Consider the following 23,179-nt stretch of genomic DNA (forward strand, 5'->3'; position numbering starts at 1 on the left):
TATATTGCACACAAATTGTTAATCACCTCCCCTCCCCCCCCTTAATTCGTGCCGCAAATTTCTAAAGAAATACCCATAATTATTATAATATTGTTCATAATATCGAGGTAAAAGTCACTTACCAAGTACTTTTCATAAATTAATACATATATCATATTATGTCCAATATTTAACCTCCTTCTAATATCTTCCTAGTTCACTTTCAAATTTATTTACTTTTCCATAAATAATAATTAGGTATTATTTAATATCCAAAGCAAACGTTAATAGTTTATAATATAAAACTTGGTGTTACTCAAAAAGGGCGCGTTACTCGATGACATTTTTTATTTTTTTTCTAATCATCTGACATCATATAGAATGAAAGCAAAGGCTCATAGCTAAACAGCCTTGTCTGTTTAAAAATAAAAGCCACAAAGCACATTAAATAAAACAAATAAATATTAAGGGAGTAAATTTTTAGTAATAACCACAGTAATAACTAAAAATAAAGTTTTTTATTAAAGATATTTAATATTGTTTTGTCATTAGCACAGTGTATAGAAATTACATCAAATTATCTGTGCTCACAGTTAGTTCAATATTTAATGAGTAGTCTGTGGCAATACCCGGAATAAGCACAAGTGTCAAATGTCAAAATTGCGTGGTTCTTTGATTTGATCAACTTTGATGACTGATGTAACAGTGCACAGTGAGCATAGCGGTATATTCATGCATGATGCACTTTATTCAAGTAATCGTTCTTATTACGGCGGGACATGCAAACATATATAATATTAAGTGCAATATAATTACAAAATGTTTCTCAAACGTTGTCAGTGATGTGAATGTTCGTGCAATGGTTTCTTAAAGTTCTCTTTTGAAACACGCAGTTTCTCGGACTTATAATTAACATATATCAACAATGACTGGATCCACTTTACCCGAAAGGGTAGCCCAAATATATTACACCTATGGGCTCTTCTGCTCATCATATCCAATAACAGCGATATCATTGGCGCTTTCTATTGTTTTGTTATGCTGGTTAGTATTCTTGTATTCAATGCAGTGCATTCAGGAGAGGTCATTGCCATTCCTATTCAGTTCCAATAACTTTATTGTCAACATAACAATGAATGTAAGATTGTATGATGAATTGTCTGTAATAGAAAAATGGACTGACATACTATAATCGATTTGAATATTGTTACTGTATTATTCTTCTACTTTTCAGCTATCCTCTGCTTAATGTACCTCTACCTGGTAATATACCTACAGTTGTAAATGTGCCTTTTAGTGTAAATGATAAACATTTAGCAAATGTGGAATGTGCGACCAAACGATGTTTACATCCAAGTAAGTTCAAATAAGTTTATTTTCTTATGTATTATATGTTTATGACCTATATGTAGAGCCATGATATACATTTTCTGCCCTGTACCTGTCCAAAATTATTGTTGTATTATTTTTAAAAACAAAATGCAGCAAATTTTGTTTACATATTACTAAAGAAAAGTATGAGTTTGGATAAATATTATTACAGTTATTTTACATATTATGTTTATTTGATTTTAATAATTAATTGAGCAATGCCTTATCTAATATTACTTTATTTTGTTTCAGAAACTTTTGTACATTTAGAATATTTACACAATGAAACTCAAAAACTTCCATATGTATGGGTTAAAGATAAGCCGCTTCTCTATATTCATCAAATTATAATGAGGATAGGTATATTTTTTTTAATTATACCTACATTAACCCATTGAGCCCCGAACGGCAAGATCCGACCGTGACACAATAGATTTTCTATTGTGTCTGTGATTCCAGGGCCTGATGGATTAATTTATTTATATTTCTCTTGCTTATCAATCAGTTGCTTATAAATACATGCACTCTAAATAAACATAGAGGTAATAATTCTTATTTTTTTTTTATTATTATTTTTAAATATGAACTTTGTACTTTGATGAAAATATTTATTATTTATTTCTGAATAAAAGGAAAATACCATGCAATTCTCAACTGAAAAGATTTTACCTGAATCAACCTGAGACACAAAAATGTAGTTGATGCTACTCAGAAAAGATGTAGTTTCTAATATTGAGAGATTTTTTAATTCTTCAATTTGTTTTGAATTAATTTGTGTATTATAAACTACATAAAATTTCCTCTTCATAATATTTATAGTTATTAAGATAACAATTTGTATAGAAGTAGACAAAAAGTGTGTTTTAAATTTAAATTTTAACTTCACTATGTGCTTCACTGTACTCAAACAAAAATGTATGCAACTAGTCTTCATTAAGAAGCTATTGCTATGTATAGGTCTTCTTCTATCTATCTTTGAATAGTTATTATATTGTATTTGGCTACTAGGTGTATCACCATGGAACAATAATCTGAAAATGTGGGATGCGTTTCGTGCTCCCTTACAAGAAGTGTTCAGGTTGCTTGAGGCTGTGAGGAACCATGAAAATCCTGAAACGTAAGTCATTCTTACCTTAAAATGTTGTATTTATGCTACATGTGCGAATTTTTTTTTCTAAATATAGTGTAAGAAGGACTTCTATTATAAAATGTATGAAAACAGTTTTAAAATTGTGTTTTGGTCTATGTGAAATACATATACGTTAGGTACTTGAATTTCCAATTTTTACAACAAATCCTTAGCTAATTTATTTTCCATTTTCTTCCTGAAACTGAAGCAAATTGCGATTGTACAAAATTTTTGACTGCTATGCAATGGTGCAATTATTATACTATTTATGTGGATTGAATTGATTAGATATTCTCATATTATTTTATACCATGTGTGTAATTTTTCAAAATATATATCAGCATCTATTAGAAATATTAATTGAATATGTAAAAATTTCTTTGAAACTAATGAATCCAATCAATTGTCTATTGTTTATCTATAAATTACTCTTATCCAAGTCAATAGTAAACAAGACAATATTACTAAATAATTACATAACTAACAATAACAATCACTTAAATCTTAATTCCAAATAAAAATTGGTCTTGTAGTTTGAAAAAGTTAAAAAAAGATAGAATTGCTAGCTTAACAATAATTTATTTGCAGAAAGGACACACTTTTGCAGCATTGTTATCAGATAGAGGCAATCAAAAAGTCAAATAGCAAAGCGAGTGTGGACCGAGTGCTTCCGGAATATAGTTGCCTTTTGTTGTCACCGGCGAACTTGTGGCAGCAGAACCTGCAGTCGTTCTCTCTTGATGCAAATATTGTTAATACAGTTCATAATTACCAGGTGAAGTAATACTGTTATGTTTTTGAGGTAATATTTTTCTGTAGCTATCTTTGCATGCTAGTGTATATTTAGATGAACTAATGATAGAAATATTTGTTTATTATTGGGGTAAATATGTAGAGAATTGCACAAAGAAATCATAAACTAGATGAAAATTCAATACTCCTATAAAATATATTTTTAACGAGCCTTTATTTTTATAATTGAATTACGAGAATTAAAATAAAAATTTGCTATTTTTCTATTCAATTTTATGTAGTTTCTTGTATGTAAAAAAAGAAATTCAGTAAAAATAACTTTCTTTACATACACATATACATAATTTACAAGTATAAACTCACAACAGAATGTATTTCATGTATTAAAGTATAACGTATTTAAAATACCCAAAAATCTCAATTTATATTATTTATCATACAAAAGCCATCTTGAACTGTAGAGTGTAGATAGTAGATACTTCTAAAAATAAAAAAAATTAAATGACCCTTTTTCTCTGCTATAGTTATTGTTTCTCTTTATTATTTTCCTCAACATAAGAATGTGTCTCTACTTTCTACTTATTTAAATATTTGTTTTATTGGTGTTGTATTCATTAGATACCTATATGATGTTCTACATGATTTAGGTCATGTCAATGACAGTATAATTATAGTACACAGCACAGGTTATAAGTTCGTTTATTGTCCTTATATGTTAACAATTAACATTCTCGATTTATTTAAAATCCTGTTAAACTGAGACTGCACCTTTTTCAATAAAAATATTAAAAAATTATTTCGCAAACGTATAATTTAAAAGGTAAAGCAAACAAAAAAATCATTGGACCGATCATCTTTATGTATTAGTGCTATTTTTTTCCTGTAAATGTATTTCAATGTCAAAACAAATCAACTATAAATTTTGTAAACGCTACTTAGCGTTGATTAAATTTCCATAACAAATTTTATTTATCTTCTGCTTAGACCTGTTTACGTATCGAAATTATAAGGCGTTTATTTTCAAATAGCTTTATGAGACTTAAGTCATACAAATTGCTTCAAGTGCCTTGATATTGAATCAATTTTACACTCACGTGGTGCATGAAGAAGCATTTATAGCAATTCGAAGTGCTGACATAGGATTCATACCCTATAACGTGAGAATTAAAGCCTAGGGCATGAGCTCTCAAAATTTTCAGTAGCAATCTATTTAATCAATCACCGCCCTTAATAAATACCGTCTGTTTTTTTTATAGAAAGATTTAGTAAAGTCAGAAATAGTTTCTATAATTTTTTAAATTGTGCTATAAATAATATTTCTGGCCTACATCAAGGAAAAACTGAACCTACTTTTTCTACTAAAAATTAATATTAAATACCTATATACAGGGTGTACCAAAAAGTAGTGATGAACGGAAGCTGAGAGGTAGAGGACCTAGAGGGCTATCCGAATCACCCCCATGTATGTTATGCGATTTTTCGTATTTTCGGAGTTATGACGATTTTTTCAATTTTTCACCGATCGCCGAGTACGATGATATTTTCACTCATGCTGACGTCAATGATTGCGGAAGATGCTTGATTTTTTTTGTGTGCTAAGCTGAAAGATAGGCCAATTCAGTATGGTAACATTTACTATCGTTAGATCTTTGAATGGAATAAAAAAAATAATTAAATGGCAAGAAAGATAAAATTACCCAGTATGTTCACCACTTCAAGGGCCCGTAAAAAAATAAAATCACATAAAAAAAATTTCCGTTTGACTTTTAAAAACTTGCTCTATCTATCAGATAGCTACCCTGAAAATTTCATTTTATTATTCAGAAGGCTTCAATCGAAAAATTTAAATCTAAATGTGGTAAGTGCAAAAATTGAATTAACATGATGATCATTAAAACCAATAAATAGGTGTTTAATTACCAGAAATTTTTAAAATAACCCCGCTGTTGCTCAATGCAAGTGCGACATCACCGTAAAAAGTTGTCTTTTAAATGTCTGAATGCCCTTTTATCATTTTTAATGGTTTCTTCTGTTACTATGAATTTCCGGGTTATTTCGTCTAAATTGTGGCATTCTCTCAAGTAGCCGAGGTCTTTTTAATATTCCCATTGAAACAAATCAATGGGGTTTAGGTCGAGGGACCGTGGAGGCCAGGCTTTAAGGCAGGCTTCACCGGCGCATGCGCAGGCTGCAACGACCAATCCATCTTTCAGGGTATCTTGGCCCTTTAGCCTGGCCTGCACGGTCCCCGGACATAAACCCTATTGATTATTTTCCGTGGGGATACTACAAAGACGAGAGACTGCCACAATTTGGACGAAATAACCCGGAAATTCATAGTAGCAGAAGAAACCATTAAAAATGATAAAAGGGCATTCAGACATTTAAAAGACTACTTTTTACGGTGATGTCGCACTTGCATTGAGCAACAGCGGGGTTATTTTAAAAATTTCTGGTAATTAAACACCTATTTATTGGTTTTAATGATCATCATGTTAATTCAATTTTTGCACTTACCACATTTAGATTCAAATTTTTCGATTGAAGCCTTCTGAATAATAAAATGAAATTTTCAGGGTAGCTATCTGATAGATAGAGCAAGTTTTTAAAAGTCAAACGGAAAACTTTTTTTATGTGATTTTATTTTTTTACGGGCCCTTGAAGTGGTGAACATACTGGGTAATTTTATCTTTCTTGCCATTTCATTCTTTTTTTTATTCCATTCAAAGATCTAACGATAGTAAATGTTACCATACTGAATTGGCCTATCTTTCAGCTTAGCACACAAAAAAAATCAAGCATCTTCCGCAATCATTGACGTCAGCATGAGTGAAAATATCATCGTACTCGGCGATAGGTGAAAAATTGAAAAAATCGTCATAACTCCGAAAATACGAAAAATCGCATTACATACATGGGGGTGATTCGGATAGCCCTTTAGGTCCTCTACCTCTCAGCTTCCGTTCATCACTACTTTTTGGTACACCCTGTATAATAGCTTGATGGTGCACTCATATTAATTACGAGTTAATTAGATAAAATTCTTCTAGTGCACACATTAATTTATGCTTTAAGAGAATAGAAAAGTATGCCGACTGTTATCAACGTGAATAATTATCCAATACATTAGAGCGCCGAAATAGAAAACCATACAATCTTATCGACTAATTTTGTTTAGTCGAGAACATTAGGAGCCAATGTTCACTGTTATCTACTCGTAGATAGATACACCATCCACAAAAATACATTTTTAATACGGAAACTATTCTTCGCCTAAGAAAACTCCTTTATATCAAAAGATTTTATTGCGCGAGGTTGTAGTGCACACCCTAGGTTGCATGCATATAATTGGCAAAAATGATCGGCCATATTCACTTCTGAGAATATCAACCACAAGTGAATAACTAGCAACTAGTATTATTTTCCCAGGTCAATAAAAGATGTGAATTGATATTACATAAAAAATATCACTATTGTGAAAACCGGGTCTCTAGTTTTTTTTACATTATCCTGATGATTCATTATTCGCTTAAAGATAAGTTGAATTTAATCAAGATAATGGAGATAAAAAATATTCTCTGTTTATTTCCATTTAATTTGTCGTTATCCCTATACAGGTTAGCCGAAAATTTGTAACCTAAAATATTTTGTAGATTTTCGTTGTAATTCACCTGATTGCCATTATCGTACCGTTATCGTATTTAGATGTCATTTAAGCATAAATAACTTTGTATTTAATTAATTACACATTGCCGCTTACTTATTTTATTATTATACACGATTAAGCTGATTAGGTTTTTTGTAGATTTTCTTTGTGAGTTCTCTCAGCATGAGGAGGAAGAAATTTACGTATATTCTTCACTTAAAATATACGTACATTTCTTCCTCCTCGTGCTGAGAGAAAAATAAATTTAGAAAATTCATTCCTTTAAATGAAGCAAAATACATAAAAACGCAACTTATTTCTCATCAAGAACTACATTAGTAGCTATAGGAATTATAGGGTAATAATGTATCTAAGTCTCATATTCCGCAAAATGAAATTAATAATAAGATGTTTTTTTCTAGAATATTCTAAAAGGCAAGTCTTCTATCTCAGAAATGGCATTCGGTATGCATCTCCGAGATACTGGCATAAAGCGATACCCGCTGAGGGCTCGGCCACGCGTTCTACAATATGCCGTTACAATATTTTATGAAAGTGCAGATCAAAGGTTTGTAGAGTAAAAAGGAATTCCTGCAATACACTATAAAATTGTATTTATTGTAAAACTATAATTGTATTAAGATTTCGGTTCGATTTGCATTCTTCGCTATTATTATTTATAACGAAAACAAATTAAACTTTACCAATATGCTTTACGCTTCAAGACAGGAAACTAACTTCACTTATCAATGCTTTTACATATTTATCAACAAGTAATGTGTTCAAAAATCGTTCGATGTCAGTTGAATTATCAGTTATTATTGTATTGTTTATCTGTATTGTTATTATTATTCCAGATTCATTAATACTCTTACGAATAAGTTGAAAGATATGTATCCGTTGTATCAAGAAACACCGTACACACACGCGCAAGAAGCTACACTGATTTATTATCCAGGACAGTTTAACTACCACGAATTAGTCCCGTTACTCATATCACTTGTTGGAATATTTTTGTACGTTTATTTTTCTGTAAGAAAAATCGAATTCATCAAATCAAAATTAGGCTTAGCGGCGTGTTCTGTAGTCACTATTGCGGGCAGTTTATCAATGTCTATGGGAATATGCTTCTATTTCGGATTCTCTCTGAGCCTACAAGGTAAAGAGATTTTCCCCTATCTAGTCATAATCGTTGGCCTCGAGAATATTTTGGTGCTGACAAAAAGTGTGACGTCAACAGACTCAAGATTAGATGTTAAAATTCGTTTAGCTCAAGGTCTCAGCAAGGAGGGATGGTCAATTACAAAAAACTTACTCACAGAAATAACAATTTTAACAGTGAGCTTATTCACGTTCGTGCCTTTCATTCAAGAATTTTCAATTTACATGATCGTCAGTCTCATCTCGGATTATTTAGTGCAAATGATGTTTTTCGCTCCTATACTCGGTATAGACGTCAGTCGAATGGAATATTTGCCCGAGCAGAACAATAAGTTACATTTAAAAGAATATTTTAGTTCGAGCTACGCTTTAAATTGGCGATACAGTAATGGATACGACGATCATAGTTTGTCTCCTCAAAGAATGACAAAGTCGAAGTCGCATCCAAGATTAAATGGTTTGGCGCAAAATAGTCCTACAGATGTTGTTGCGAAAAGGAATTCTAGTCCCGGAACGCCGGACAACCGCGTTCCAAAACGGATTCGTTTAGTCAATATGTGGGCAAGAACGAGATTTTTCCAAAGAGCCTTCATGGTATGGATGCTCGTGTGGATATCAATGATTGTTTACAATTCTGGCATCGTAGAGTACTTCATAACAAATGTTGATAAAGATACATCTACAGAGAGAAACAAAAGCGCCGATAATGTAACACCTAGAACGAATCTGTACATGAATTATAACAATAGTGGTCGGCATCCATTAGTATTCTCGCCTCTGTTGGATGTCGTCGAGGGTGAGAAGAGTGTAGTCGATGAAAATGATACTATATATCTGAAACATTCCTCACATTCCCGACCGTGGTCTAGGTGAGTTTTAAATAATAATAATAACAGGTTTTTATTTGTAGAATGCCCGAATCAACACATTAACCATAAATGTCGTGCAAATTACATCAGCTGAAACTGAACTGAATCAACAAGCTAATATAATTCAAGTTCACAAATTTAAATTGTCCGATACATAATAGACATTGTTGAGCAACTCTCTAGTTTAGTCTTAAAAGGACCGAGTCTCAAAATAAAAGGCCAGAAAATTGTATTTATGTTATTGTTATTTATGTTATTTTAATTTTCCAATCCTTTTAGGCTCACTCCCTACCACTGGTCGGCAATACTGTCCCAATACAACGAGACGCTAGCCGGTAAATACGTGGTGGTACTACCACCGCTACTTGTGAGTCACCGCGTGAGCCCAGAAGTGGCGGCGGGTGTGAGACACCCGGACGAACGGGACCCGCCACCGTTACGATGGCAAGCGTTGGCTGCTGCTTTAGACCCTATTGATATATTACCTGGTGAGTGCTTGCATAAATTCTATTATAATATTATAAATGTGAAAGTTTGTAAGTATGGATGTATGGATGTATGGATGTTTGTTACTCTTTCACGCAAAAACTACTGAACCGATTACAATGAATTTTAGCACACATATAGAGGGTAACTTGGATTAACACATAGGATAGGTTTTATCCCGGAAATCCCACGAGAACGGGAACTATGCGGGTTTATCTTTGAAAATGCGGGCGAAGCCGCGGGCGGAAAGCTAGTGCATTGCATAAATGTGTGTCTATGTCTATGTCTATGCTTGCGGGTCATTTTAATAGTATGTAGTATTAGCGCCGTTATGCTGCCAAGCGTTGGCTGCTGCTTTAGACCCTATCGATATTTTAGCCGGTGAGTGTTCTGGGGTATATTCTAGCCTAACAGAAGTTGGTCATAATATCGGTTTGTTATTGGCATGCAGGTGTTCATTAGGAATAAAAATTATCATTTTCAAATTACTATCTGTTTGCGAAATCTTATCAGAATTATAGAAAAACAATAAACAAATATTATAAAAATGTAGTTATGTGTATTTACAGTTATCTATTAAAATTATATCACTTTATAGCAATAATTGAATTAATAATAATTATACGTGCGAACTTTATGTATGATTATAATATTTGCTGTATATAAAAAGAAAATAGTAATTTATTATTATTCCTCTTAAATATTTCACCCCTAAATTATTAGGATGATTAGGATTTAAATGTCACACAGCCTATATATTCTGAGAGCTTCATGAAACACTATAGTTCTTAGTATTAGATCTATTGCACGATGCTATAATATAAACGCGCTTCTAGACTAGATTTAAAATAAAAGATTTAATTCAATATTGCATTCGTTGTAAGCTGTCGCTCTGGATGCACGCGTGTTTTGCAGGAGCGTTATAGTTAAGATCAAGGAATAGTAATATTTTTTTTGGTACGACAATTTATTATAAATATTTTGTATTTATATTATTTGGTTAAAAATAATTCCCGTTTAAAAAGCTGTATGTTTGTTTAGTGGGTATTTAATTATTTTTAAACAAATTCCCGCTTATTTTTCTGGTTTTTTTTTAGAATTTGATTTGATCGAGGGCAAAGGGCAACAACAATGGGGTAAAGGATCCGAGATACCTATCTATCCGACAACACCTATGGAAATTCTATTATTGACGATACTTTGCTCAATTAGTATAGCTGTTATTGCATATATGATGGTTGTACTTTACAGGTAAGTTGTTTTTATATGAGCTACGTTATGCGGATGGTATTTAGTGTTACTTTAACTTTCAGTTAATTTTTTATAGTTCCAAATCTATAAATATCCTAAAATGTTGGTTCTAATTGGTAAATGCAATTGAATTAATCTGTCTAGCCCCGGAACCACAGACACAATAGAAAATCTATTGTGTCTGGAACCGATCGGGCCCCTTGGGGCTCAATGGGTTAAATTAGGTATATTCCCGTCAAAATACGTTTTTTTTTTATAGTATGTAAGTAAGTACTTAAATATTTACAGTAATATGTGAAAAATAGAATTAATAGAATCACACAATAATAACTGCAACATAGATAACATCGCAGTATGAATAGGAGTTATCAGTGTCCTTGTCTATTTGCATTAAAAAAAGAAAAATACATAGGTGTTTATAACTAGCTTTATGTTTAGGTGTATCTGCTCCCGACACTACGCAGAATGGCGCGCCTCTTGGAGCGAAGACGACGAATACAGAAAAATAATTGCGAAACAACCTGCCGTACAAGTATTTAATTCTTTATTATTATTAATTTTACCTTCCTTAATTAATTTGTTACAAGATAGTTTCCATTTCTCCTTTAAACAGTTTTATTTGCATAAATAGTGTCATGGACATTGAAGAATAATAAACCAGTCCGGTAATAATTTAGATTTTTTTTATTGAAATGAGTAATTATTGTAATTATAGTACAATAAGATTTCTAGCTCATTTACATAATATTATTGTTTATTCTTTTCTGTGTATTAATTGTTTTAAATAACGACAATCTTATAATGTAAATCTTTATAAATGGATTTACATTATAAGATTTAAAATGTTTACAAAAAAATCTTATATGTAAAAAAATATGTTCTCATAAAAATAATTTAGCTTTTTGTTCAATTTAAGACATTTGATTTGTGATTTTTTTTTCTTTTTTTATTTAATTTTCCCGCCTTTTCCAGTTGGTCATGGAAGCGGTGCCCTTAGTAGTAGCGGGTCACAGTCAAGAGGTGGAATGTCTAGTCACAGATGGAGAAAAAATCGTGAGCTCGTGCCTACAGGGCAACATTAAAGTGTGGGACTCGCTTAATGGTGAAATTATAACCAATATTGATCGTAGTGCGTGAGTATTTGTTTTTATATGTGAGTTTTTATATTATTAAATACTTAGAAAGTGGGTTTGTATGTGTTTATTACGCGAAAGTAAATGGTGTGAAATTCTGCTTATATTTCTATTGCATATCAATAAGCATTGAAATCTCTTACCAAGTTTATTATAATTAATAATCCAATAAATAAAAAATAAGTAATTATAATTAATAATTACAATTATACTTAATATTCCAGTTCTATTACATTCCATATTGAAAATAAGCTACCATTTTCCTATTCTATAGTGTTTAGTAATTATATTTATCAGTTGTCTAATTTCCATAGTACATGCATGTTTTAATGTTGATTGGCTCATTTATGATGATTGTATTTTTATCCTTACCAGCTATTTCAAATTAGAAATGGAAATGTACGATAAAGCTAATAACAAGAGGAATGTGGAAAATACTGAATTCCATCCTGTAATACAAGGTAAAGTTAGGTTTTGGTTTATCTTATATTATTTTAAGTCTATTATTGAGTACTTTAAACAGTTATTTATATATTTTTTTCTTATAATTTCAGAATCACACGACATAGACATTATACAAAGGCCTGAGGTGTGTATTTCTTTATCTCTTTAAATTTAAATATTATTATCAATTTATTTGTTTTAATAACTTATTTTATTTCTTTATAGGTACGATTACGAAGAGGTGTTTTGAATAATCACCTGAGTCGTTTACAATTTCAATCAAATAAACGAAATCCATCGCTGTGTCTCCCAGTCGCTGAAAATACCAAATATAATTTTGCTAAGACATATAGGTAAGGAATTTCATTATTTCAGTAATATCTTATTGTAAAAAGTACATACTTATCATAATTATAATACTATTCATATTACAGTAGAACCTCGATAAGTTAAAGTCCAAGGGAAACACAAAATATTTTAAGTTATAGAGGTTTTAAGTTATCAAGGGTCTATGTTAGGGATAGGTTAATATAGAGGTAGGTATGTACATATATGTTTGTACCCTTGCTCCTATTTTACTTGAATGCATCAAAAGGATTGGTTCAATAAAATACTGAAAATTAAATATGTAATCATATTGATTTATTCACATTGCACACGTTACTGCAAGTAAGTCGTTGTCATAAAGCTAAACGCTGCAAAGCTTTGAAGAATTTCGATAAAGCAAACAATAGGTAATGTATTATTTACGTTAACAATACATAGTGCAAGCAATAAAACCTGAAACCTTTTGTTTTGACACTCTTTCAAAATGACTCATTGAAAAAAAATTTTTTTTTATAGAGGTTGTGGAAACATTTCTTTAAGTTACTGAGGGCTAATACAGAGATTATTTATTTAAGTTATAGAGGTTGCGTATTTTAAGTTAAAGAGGTTTTGGGTTCTGATGGGAAGGGAACATATTATTTTTTGAAGTTACAGAGGTTTTTATGTTACCGAGGTTTAAGTTATCGAGGTTCTACTGTATTACAAAATTGTATCCTTGCAATGGGGCAATTATTGTTCAATACCCCTGTCCCCTTGCTCTTCATCTTTCCTTTAAGTATAATTAATGTAGTATGAATGAAAGCTATTTCAAGTGAAGAAATTGTATAATTCAGATTTTTTTATGATATTATAATGTTACACTTAATTTGATTATGTTCACAGAGATCTGTACTTTTCGGACGAGCACGACATGTACGAGACAAAAGAAAATCTGGACATTAATAAATATAGTGCTAATAGGGAGTTCTGTGGTAATAACATTAAAGACAAAGTGATCGACGAAAGTACTTATGTGAATAGTGATAAAGTGTTAAAAAATACGCATGAGTTAAGGAAAAGTGATAGTGAAGATGCTGTGACCAATTTGAATTGGAGGTCGAAACCTATGAAGGAATCGCCGGTGTGGTGTATGGACTATTGCAATGATCTTATCATATTGGGCTGTGCGGATGGAAGGTTGGAGTTTTGGGAAGCGACGTCTGGTAAATTAAAGGTAATTGATATATTGTTTATGTGAAATATAATAGATATTTGAAAGGTAAATAGTAGGGATGTAACGATACCGATACCGATATATCGGCCGATATAATCGGCAAGCCGATATATCGGTATCGCCGATTATAAAACAACCGATACCGATATCAAACAATTCAAAAAACCGCGCCCAATGAACGATGCGGGAGGCCGCTCGCGCGTGCGCACTTTGTTTTCTGAAAAAACTCTACCAATAGTAAACTTTTATTAGGTACTGATTGTATGTGTATAACTTAAAGTTTAACTGACTTTGTAAAATAATAATACTAAAATAAATGGTTTTCTTTTTTTTTTGATTCGGCATTGTTATTTAAAAGAATACGATTTACAGTTGAGTCTCTGTTAAATGTTAGTAACTTTTATGCATAATTCACTATTTATTTTTCTGCCAAGCCATCAATATTGGTATCGGTATCGGTATCGCCGATATTTTATTACAAATATCGGTATCGGTATCGTATCGGCAAAATCATGTATCGTTACATCCCTAGTAAATAGCTTTCAACAAATGGTATACACTTCAATTTTCTGTTGGTTTGTCGGCCCTTATCTGCTCATCTTATGATGTATTAGTATGCAGATTTGTTTTGTTTTAAACAATAAAAAATATCTAGAGAGCACACCACATCCATATGTGTGTTGTGTTATCACACGACACTGTATTGGAATATATACATCTTGATATTATGCGGGGAGATATTTCTTATTAATAAATAGATACAATTTGTGGCAGTGCGTATGATGGTGTATGGAGAAGCGTCCCAGTGGAACGGGGTTCACTCACGTAAAAATAATGGGTGGTCACGTGACACTGTATTTTAAGAGCTAGCGCACACGAGAAACTTTGTCTCCGCAACTATTTTGTCTCTCCCATCAATTGTATGGGGAGTTGCGTCGCTACCTGCGCGCACTTTCATACTAGCCCATGGGTGGAGAGACAAAATAGTTGCGGAGACAAAGTTGCTCGTGCGCGCTAGCTCTAATTCGTATCATTCCTCTATAGAGGAGGGGGGACCTAAAACACAATAAAACACTTCTTACGTATAGAAATATGTGACCCCATATCGGAGGGGGGAGCTTAAACATGCATAAATACACTATTTATAGCTTTTGTATATTTTCACAGTGTGTATGGTGGTGTATGGAGAAGCGTCCCAGTGGCACGGGGGTGACTCATGTCAAAGTGTTGGGCGGTGGGCGACGGATATGCGTCGCCTTATTGACTGGTCATGTGACGCTCTTCAGGTTGGATGCGTACAATGCGACGTCTGGCGCGCACGTTGATTGGCGGTTTAGTACTGCGCATCGGAGGAGTGAGTTGTGATTTTGTATTTTAGTTTTTGACGTGACAACGTCTTATAATTCGATAGAGCCGGCTGCACGCACGAAAAAACATGACTCATGCGGCGTTACCTCGCTCTGAGGCGTTCCATGTAAGGCTTGAAGTGGAAGCGAGAGCGCGGAACGAGCGACAAAGAAGCACAATCGGATGTTGTCACGTTCAACTATCGTCAGTAAACCGACTTTACAGTCAACCATTTTTTTATATACTCCATTGAAAAGTTACATTTGGGGTTGCATTTTTTAGAGGACGCAATTTTGTTTTTTTAATATGTAGGGGAGGTCAGTGTGAAGCTAAAACCAAGTTTGTGGGGTCGCCACCCTTGTCCCACGGCCGCCATCTTGAAAATAGCGGTTGATATGGTTTTTACGATATATCTCTTAAACTATTTATTTGATGAAAAACATTGAGTAACATTATTTGTTGCAAATTAAATTCTCTACAACTTTGGTTCAGTAACTTTTTGTCGTAGAACTATAAATAAAAAAGTTATAAGCAAACATGTTCAGAAATTAGAGATATTTATATTTTTCAATAAAACTTTTTTTTATAATTTTACGAAGAAATGATATCAGACCATTTTCGTAGATTGTTTTTCGAGGAACAACTTTTATATACAACATTTTGTCATTAAGTAAATAGCTAAGGTTTTACAGCGCTCCGAAGTGAGTACTAATTTTCAGTACTCTGATCTATACAGTATACTTAATACTTATATTATGTGTGTAAATAATAATTTGTCATCATTAATTGTTTTTTTTTGTTATTATAATATTTTTAATAATTTATTTTGCAATATTATTAATAATTACTTATTGAATCTTTTCCCCACCACCCAGGAGATTTTTTTAAGTCGAAAAGCAGGGCTGAAATGTTCTGCAGTGTGCTTCCATTGTTGTGGAGTCTGGGAAAAGAGCCAATAGCCAATATATTATGTACAGTTACTACTGAAAAATAGTACTCACTTCTGAGCGCTGTAAAACCTTAGCTATTGACGTAATGAAAAAATGTTGTATATAAAAGTTGTTCCTCGAAAAACAATCTACAAAAATGGTCTGATATCATTTCTTCGTAAAATTATAAAAAAAAAGTTTTATTGAAAAATATAAACATCTCTAATTTCTGAACATTTTCACTTATAACTTTTTTATTTATAGTTCTACCACAAAAAGTTACTGGACCTAAGTTGTAGAGAATTTAATTTGCAACAAATAATGTTAACGATATTTTTTTATCAAATAAATAGTTTAAGAGATATATCGTAAAAACCATTCCAACCGCTATTTTCAAGATGGCGGCCGTGGGACAAGGGTGGCGACCCCACAAACTTGGTTTTAGCTTCACACTGACCTCCCCTACATATCAAAAAAACAAAATTGCGTCCTCTAAAAAACGCAAGGTTAGGCCTAAAAAATGTAACATTTCAATGAACTAATATTGATATAAACACTTATAAAAAAAAATTTTGAGAGCTTTTACGATGGCGCCAGGTTTTTCTAGGTTTTCGTTTCATATAGTACTCATGTTTTGATGACAAATTTTGAATTACTATTAATATATCGTTTAGTTTGAACTTTGCTGGCGATACTCTATAAAAATTGATAAAAAATACGTTTATTTCGACCGAATGTAACGAAGAGCCAATAAATTATGTTGTTGTTATTTTTTTATGTGTAGATAATTTAAATAACTTTATTACAGCACACAAGAGGACCGGGTCAGCGGATTCATTAAAATATGGGATGGAAGATCAAATGGCGCGGGGCAGGATGAGCTTTTCATATGAAGCAGAAAATAGTGACGGTGAAGGTTAGTTTTTGCATTTCTTTTTAAATAATTTAAAAAACCTGTAAATGAAAAAAGTAAAAAGTAAACATATTAAAGTTCCATTATCAATAAAATATCAACAACCTTTATTAAAAAATAATATCAAATTTCTCAGCAAAGCAGATGACAATTCCTTTCATCAGTAAAATATTTATATGAAAAGTAGTGAAATACAGTGCTATTGTTTTTTTAGAAGTAGTATGCGTTCGCGTCGCACACTGCCGGCCGCATCAACAACCAATCAATGAGCTGCAATCTGAAGGAGGTCGTATACTCACCGGCGGGCAAGACCATGTGCTCAAAGTAAGATTTTTCTTGATATTTTATATTAGAAAAATTTAAATACACTACGAATTGAGAACCTTAATTTCCGGAAACGTCGTTTGAAAATCTGCTTTAAAAAACTATATTCATGATCACTTAGTAATTTATTCTAAGCAAAAAAGACTCCATAGTGATATATTTGAACCTTATGTATCATTATTTATATTAGTTAATTAAATTTGAGAGAATGTCATCAAAATACGGCTGTTCTTAGAAAAAATACCTATGATAACGAGTAATGTTACACATTGTTTTCAGGTATTTTCAAGTCCAGATCTAACGCAGCTATTCACTCTACACGGCCACTGCGGGCCCATAACTAGTTGTTTTATAGATCACGCGAATCCCACTATAGCGGGTAGTGGGTCACAAGATGGTTTACTGTGTGTATGGGATTTACATACGGGTGAGTGTGTTGCCTACTTTATACTCTGGTAAATTTTATACTAAACTAGCGGTCCGCCCCGGCTTCGCCCGTGGTACATATTTACGTTTTCTCTACATAAAAACCATCCTCGTACTTCAAGGAATATAATAAAAAAAGAATTATCGAAATCGGTTCAGCCGTTCTCGAGTTATGCGCTTACCAACACATTTTGCGATTCATTTTTATATATAAGATTATATATTTTAAAATAATTTTGTAAAATAATACATATATTTGAGTTTTATTAGAAAGAAAAACATAACATGAAACATATTTACACTACACTACAAAATGCATATGCTTATAATTTCTTCTAATTTTGCTAGTACAGTCAAAGTTCCTTATTCGCGCTTTCACTATTCGCGGGTGGAAAAAATGGGACCTAATTTCTATATTCGCGGCCCAAAATTCTTTATTCGCGGATCGAATCAGTACATGGGTACATACATATATGTATTTACCTAAATAAAAATCAATTGTTATCCTTAGAAAACGCCTGAACTACAACTACGAATTTATAATGTCGACTAAAAAACGAGTAAAAAGTGCTAAGCCATTGCCTAAACCTGAAGATAATACCTAATTAAATGGTAATTAATAAATATGTATGGTCAAAAATTTCAATAAAACTGATTTCTTTATGTATTTGCTTCCTTATTTCGTCACCTAGGAACGTATCCCCTATAACCCCATACAAATTACCATTCCATATTCACGGTTTCTCTATTCGCGGCACATTTACGGAACCTATTGCCCGCGAATAAAGAACTTTTACTGTATACAGCTTATTTTTTTTTAACCTCATAATTTCGATCAATAAAAAGAGGTGTACAATCAATATATAAACAACTAGCTTTCCACCCGCAGCTTCGCCCGCGCAGTCAAAGAAAAACCCGCATAGTTCCCGTTCCCGTGGGATTTCCGGGATAAAACCTGTCCTATTTCCCGGGGTAAAAAGTAGCCTATGTCCTTTCTCGGGTATCAAAATATCTCTATACCAAATTTCATGCAAATTGGTTCAGTAGTTAAGGCGTGATTGAGTAACAGACAGACAGACAGAGTTACTTTCGCATTTATAATACATATTAGTATGGATTAAAAAATGTATTTCCCAGTGTTTTACTATTATCTTAATACATACTATCATAAAGGCGAAAGTTTGTAAGTATGGATGTATGGATGTTTGTTACTCTTTCACGTAAAAACTACTGAACCGATTACAATGAAATTTAGCACACATATAGAGGGTAACTTTGATTAACACATAGGATAGGTGTTATCCCGGAAATCCCACGGGAACGGGAACTATGCGGGTTTTCCTTTGAAAACGCGGGCGAAGCCGCGGGCGGAAATCTAGTATCGATATAATTACAGGTGCGTGTCTATACAGTATGCAAGCGCACGACGGCGCGGTGACGTCACTCACGTACACGGCTTCATACGTGGTGTCTGCGGGCGCGGACGAACGGCTCTGCATATGGGATCGGTTTCAGGGGCATATGCTCAATTCTATACATATTGTGAGTCATTTATTTATTGAAGTGAAAACTTCTTTATCGGGGTTGGAAAAAAATGTAGTGTAACATTTTTTCGTTACGCGTGACATTTTTCCGTTACGCGCCATCTTTTTCTTATCCCTACCACGCGTGATTCGACGTATTTCTGTAAAGTTGCATATAGTAAATTATTTTTTGAAAAATAAGGTCATAAAGAAGTTTCACTTCTTACGTGTGTACACTAGTACACGCACACATTTTTTTCTTTATTGGTTATTTAAATGTATTTTATTATTTTATGTGAATGTATATTGACATTAGCAGTGTCACCATTTTTTAATAACAAATAAGTTAGACTTATTGTGAAATGACGATTAAGATTCAAGACTAAGAAAAAATTTTGAATTTGAATTCTGAAATAATATACAAATATTATAAAGCTGAAGAGTTTGTTTGTACCGCTAATCTCAGGAACTACTGGTCCGATTTGAAAAATTGTTTCGGTGTTAGATAGCCCATTCATCGAGGAAGGCTATAGGCTAAATATCGTCACGCTAAGACAGGAGCACCACGCGGGTGAAACCGCGGAGCGCAGCCAGTACATTTTAAAACTAAAGACTTTTTAATGGAGTTTAAAAGAAACAAATGAATGATCGCTTATAAAAGCAAAATTTAATCGATAAGAATTTGAAGATAGAAGGTATTTATATTGTTCTGATTAATACTTTTCTTTTGAATAGGGTTTAAACTACATGAGTCGTATGCTACCTTTGACTCACACTCTCTTAGTGATGGGTGACAGAAGTGGACTCACAGCCTACGATTTAAGCAGTGGAGATGTTATACGAAGGGTTTTATTTGGTAAGAAATTTAATTATTTTTAGATATAGAGACAGATAAAACATTTATTTGATTCATAAAATGATATATCGTTATTGATTGGAAGTATATCGGTTGTGGAGGATGGGAATCTGTCTACTTAACAAGAATGACACTAAACAACGCGTGTTAAAGAAACTCGTTTCAAACTTACACCTTAAACATATTCTTCCAAATGCATTTCTTTCTTAATAAAATATATGTTATTAATCTAAACAACATTGTTGTATTTTGCTTGAACCAAGAAGCTTATATCTAAACTGGAGATTTCAGTATGAACATTAACTTGTAACAAGAAAATATGACGTTGAATGACGCCTGTAAGTTTTTTTATCCCTTTCACACCTAGGTAGTTAGTTAGTTGTTCATACTGAAATCTCCAGTGTATTAGATATAAGCTTCTTGGCTTGAACAAAGTGTGATATATTGTAACATACAGCAAGTACAGTTATTGTACAGAATATAATATTTATTTTTATCTGCAGGTCAAAGTGACGGCTGCATATTCGTACGACAAATACTCCCGCTAAAGGACGCGATAGTCTGTGACTACGCGAACCAACTGCGTATCGTGCGATTCCCGCTCGTTTCAAGGTTTGACATGAAAAATGAATAAATTGTTGGTAATTAATTGATATGGCAATGTATTGAATTCTAACACATGGAAGAAAATGCTACGAATACGAAATATTATATATATTTTTGTATTCGCTGAGCTCAAATCTCCATACATAATCCATTAATACTGAGTATTAATGAATCAATAAACTTTTTATTATTTTATAAATTGACTGTAACAATGTATCAAATATCCTTTATCATCCAGTGTATTATTAATGTTTTATAGAAATACGTATACCTAACAAATAGTAAGATATGTAACATTGCTTTATGTAAGTGTACTTTTATAATTCTACAAATGTCTTCATACCTGAAACTGTTTTCCATTCGTTATTTTCAAGTCTACCAATACATATTTTCTCCAAACTCCTTACATGGCAATACTGTGCCATAAGTCACAACATCTAATCATTCAGCTTTGCTTAGTTTAGTAAGTGTAAGTCAATCATTTTTATAGACTTCAAGTTATTTATTTACCATATAAATGCTATATTTAATTGAATCAGATTTATATTCAATACGTAACATTTTGCGCTGCGAAACTTGTTGCATATTATTTTATATATAGCTTCTCGAATATTCTCAACACAAACAGCTAGTTATTACTATTTGATCAACATCTGCATAAATTAAATATGCCTAAATAATAAACAAATTTTACAGTAAACCTTTTTTCGTTACCATTATACGCACACGATTCATATTTTAAAATGTTTTTAACTATGATTAATTTTGTCCCAAAAAAAGGTGTTATTTTGTGAATGTGACAGTGAAAGAAAATGTGCTAAGTGCCTCTGTAATTCTACTTTCTATCTAATATCTGGTTATAACCTATATGTTATTTTGTAAACTTCCTTCTTCCACTTTCCGAATTTATTTAATTCTTTACAAATACGAGTCCTATGTATTAACTGGAAGTAAAACTTTCAGGAATACTTTATACTTATGTTTTGAATGTCGTCACACGACTGAAATACTCCTTTTAAATAGTATGAATGTAAAACTGGCCCTATAAAAGTGTTTCCAAATAAAATGCAATGATTTAATTTAATGATACCATATCTCCACCTGGCATAATTATCGGTGATGTAATTTTAAGATGAGTACATATTTAAAAAATCCTATCCATTGCCTATTATTTAAATAATAATTTTATGTTAACCATTTGTGATGTTTTCTTTATTTATTTAACAATGTTTGTGTTGTAAATTATATGCTTACTTAAGTTTTATTAATTTGTAAAGAAAATTTGAAATCGAAATTAAGGTATGTGCGTTTCAATATAGTGAGTTAGGTAAGTTATTAATTATTATTAATGCTTTTGATGTGTTTTACATTTTTTTCTACAAACTATAAAATTATTAAATATATTCCGATTATAGATAGGGTATTTGTAAAATCGAGTTGATAGTATCAAATGTTAAAATTGACATTTCATCCGAAAGAGAACAAAAATATTTTTGTATGTGAATATAATTGACATTGATCTGAGTGTGAAATGACAGAAGTAATTGTAAGATTAATATTATGTATTTTTATTCTTATCAGATATTTTTATAATTATAGTTAATCTGATTTTGGATTCTGATTTTTGAAGTGAATCTTCTTTATCGGGGTTGGAAAAAAATTTAGTGTAACATTTTTTCGTTACGCGTGACATTTTTCCGTTACGCGCCATCTTTGATTCGACGTACTTCTGTAAAGTTGCATAATTATAGTAAATTATTTTTTGAAAAATAAGGTCATAAAGAAGTTTCACTTCTTACGTGTGTACTGTGTACACTAGTACACGCACACATTTTTTTTTTAATAAACCAAGGCATGGAAAGAAATATCTACACTTATGCAGAAAAGAGATATAACGTCATTTGGTATAATATTATTTATTATACTTGGTTCGGTTTATTACTAATCTCTTTTCATTCATATAAACCCAAAGACATAGACAGAATAAAGTGTTAAAAGTATGACAAAGTTCTTAAATGTTATGTTTACTTGACTATTAATTATTTTTAATTGAATTGTTTTTTTTTTTATTTTTATGATTTGGAATATGGAATATTTATTTAGGAACAGAGTCATAATGGAAAAATAATAGTAATAGGTAAGTATACATTTGTTTTCATAATATAATCATGCAAAAATCGTTCTGAACATGAATACAAAATATTTTGCGACATCACAATTTTATAGAAAAATAAAATACAATTATATTTTTGTGCAATATTTAGATGTTTATTAATAATTGTAAAAGAGAATAAATAACGGTGACATTCATTAAAATACCGGTTATTTGCTATAATAATCGTACTTAATTGGTTATTAGCGCTATTTGTGTAGTTTTATATACATATATATATATATCGGAAGTAGGTACTATGTGTAAACCTGTGTAAACGAATGACATTCATTCATACATTTTTAGAGGATATGTATTTTTGTTTTGAAAAAAAAAAACTC

The 23,179-nt window shown here is 31.9% G+C and overlaps 1 protein-coding gene across 1 annotated transcript; it reads left to right on the forward strand.

The window, feature by feature from the left end:
- Positions 1–657: 657 nt before the first annotated feature.
- SCAP (SREBP cleavage activating protein) lies at positions 658–23,160 on the forward strand. Its single transcript, XM_089697070.1, has 22 exons — positions 658–1,023; positions 1,214–1,335; positions 1,603–1,710; positions 2,359–2,467; positions 3,068–3,254; positions 7,301–7,446; positions 7,736–8,908; positions 9,188–9,396; positions 10,492–10,645; positions 11,084–11,177; positions 11,618–11,778; positions 12,154–12,239; positions 12,333–12,367; positions 12,448–12,575; positions 13,432–13,762; positions 14,930–15,116; positions 16,847–16,954; positions 17,166–17,275; positions 17,555–17,702; positions 19,098–19,243; positions 19,960–20,080; positions 20,584–23,160. Exons 1-22 carry the CDS (start codon positions 905–907, stop codon positions 20,712–20,714), a joined length of 4,113 nt encoding a protein of 1,370 aa, XP_089553196.1. The 5' UTR covers positions 658–904; the 3' UTR covers positions 20,715–23,160.
- The last annotated feature ends 19 nt before the right edge of the window (positions 23,161–23,179 follow it).

This window comes from Colias philodice, chromosome 1, assembly GCF_061535455.1.
Source record: "Colias philodice isolate Cphi_HAF_F1 chromosome 1, ilColPhil1 Martin Lab GWU primary, whole genome shotgun sequence".
NCBI lineage: Eukaryota > Metazoa > Arthropoda > Insecta > Lepidoptera > Pieridae > Colias > Colias philodice.

Coding starts and splice junctions, on each gene's coding strand:
- SCAP (XM_089697070.1), top strand. CDS start 905: ATGACTGGATCCACTTTACCCGAAAGGGTAGCCCAAATATATTACACC. Junction 10,646..11,083: donor ATGATGGTTGTACTTTACAG/GTAAGTTGTTTT, acceptor CTTTATGTTTAG/GTGTATCTGCTCCCGACACT. Junction 12,368..12,447: donor ACATTATACAAAGGCCTGAG/GTGTGTATTTCT, acceptor ATTTCTTTATAG/GTACGATTACGAAGAGGTGT.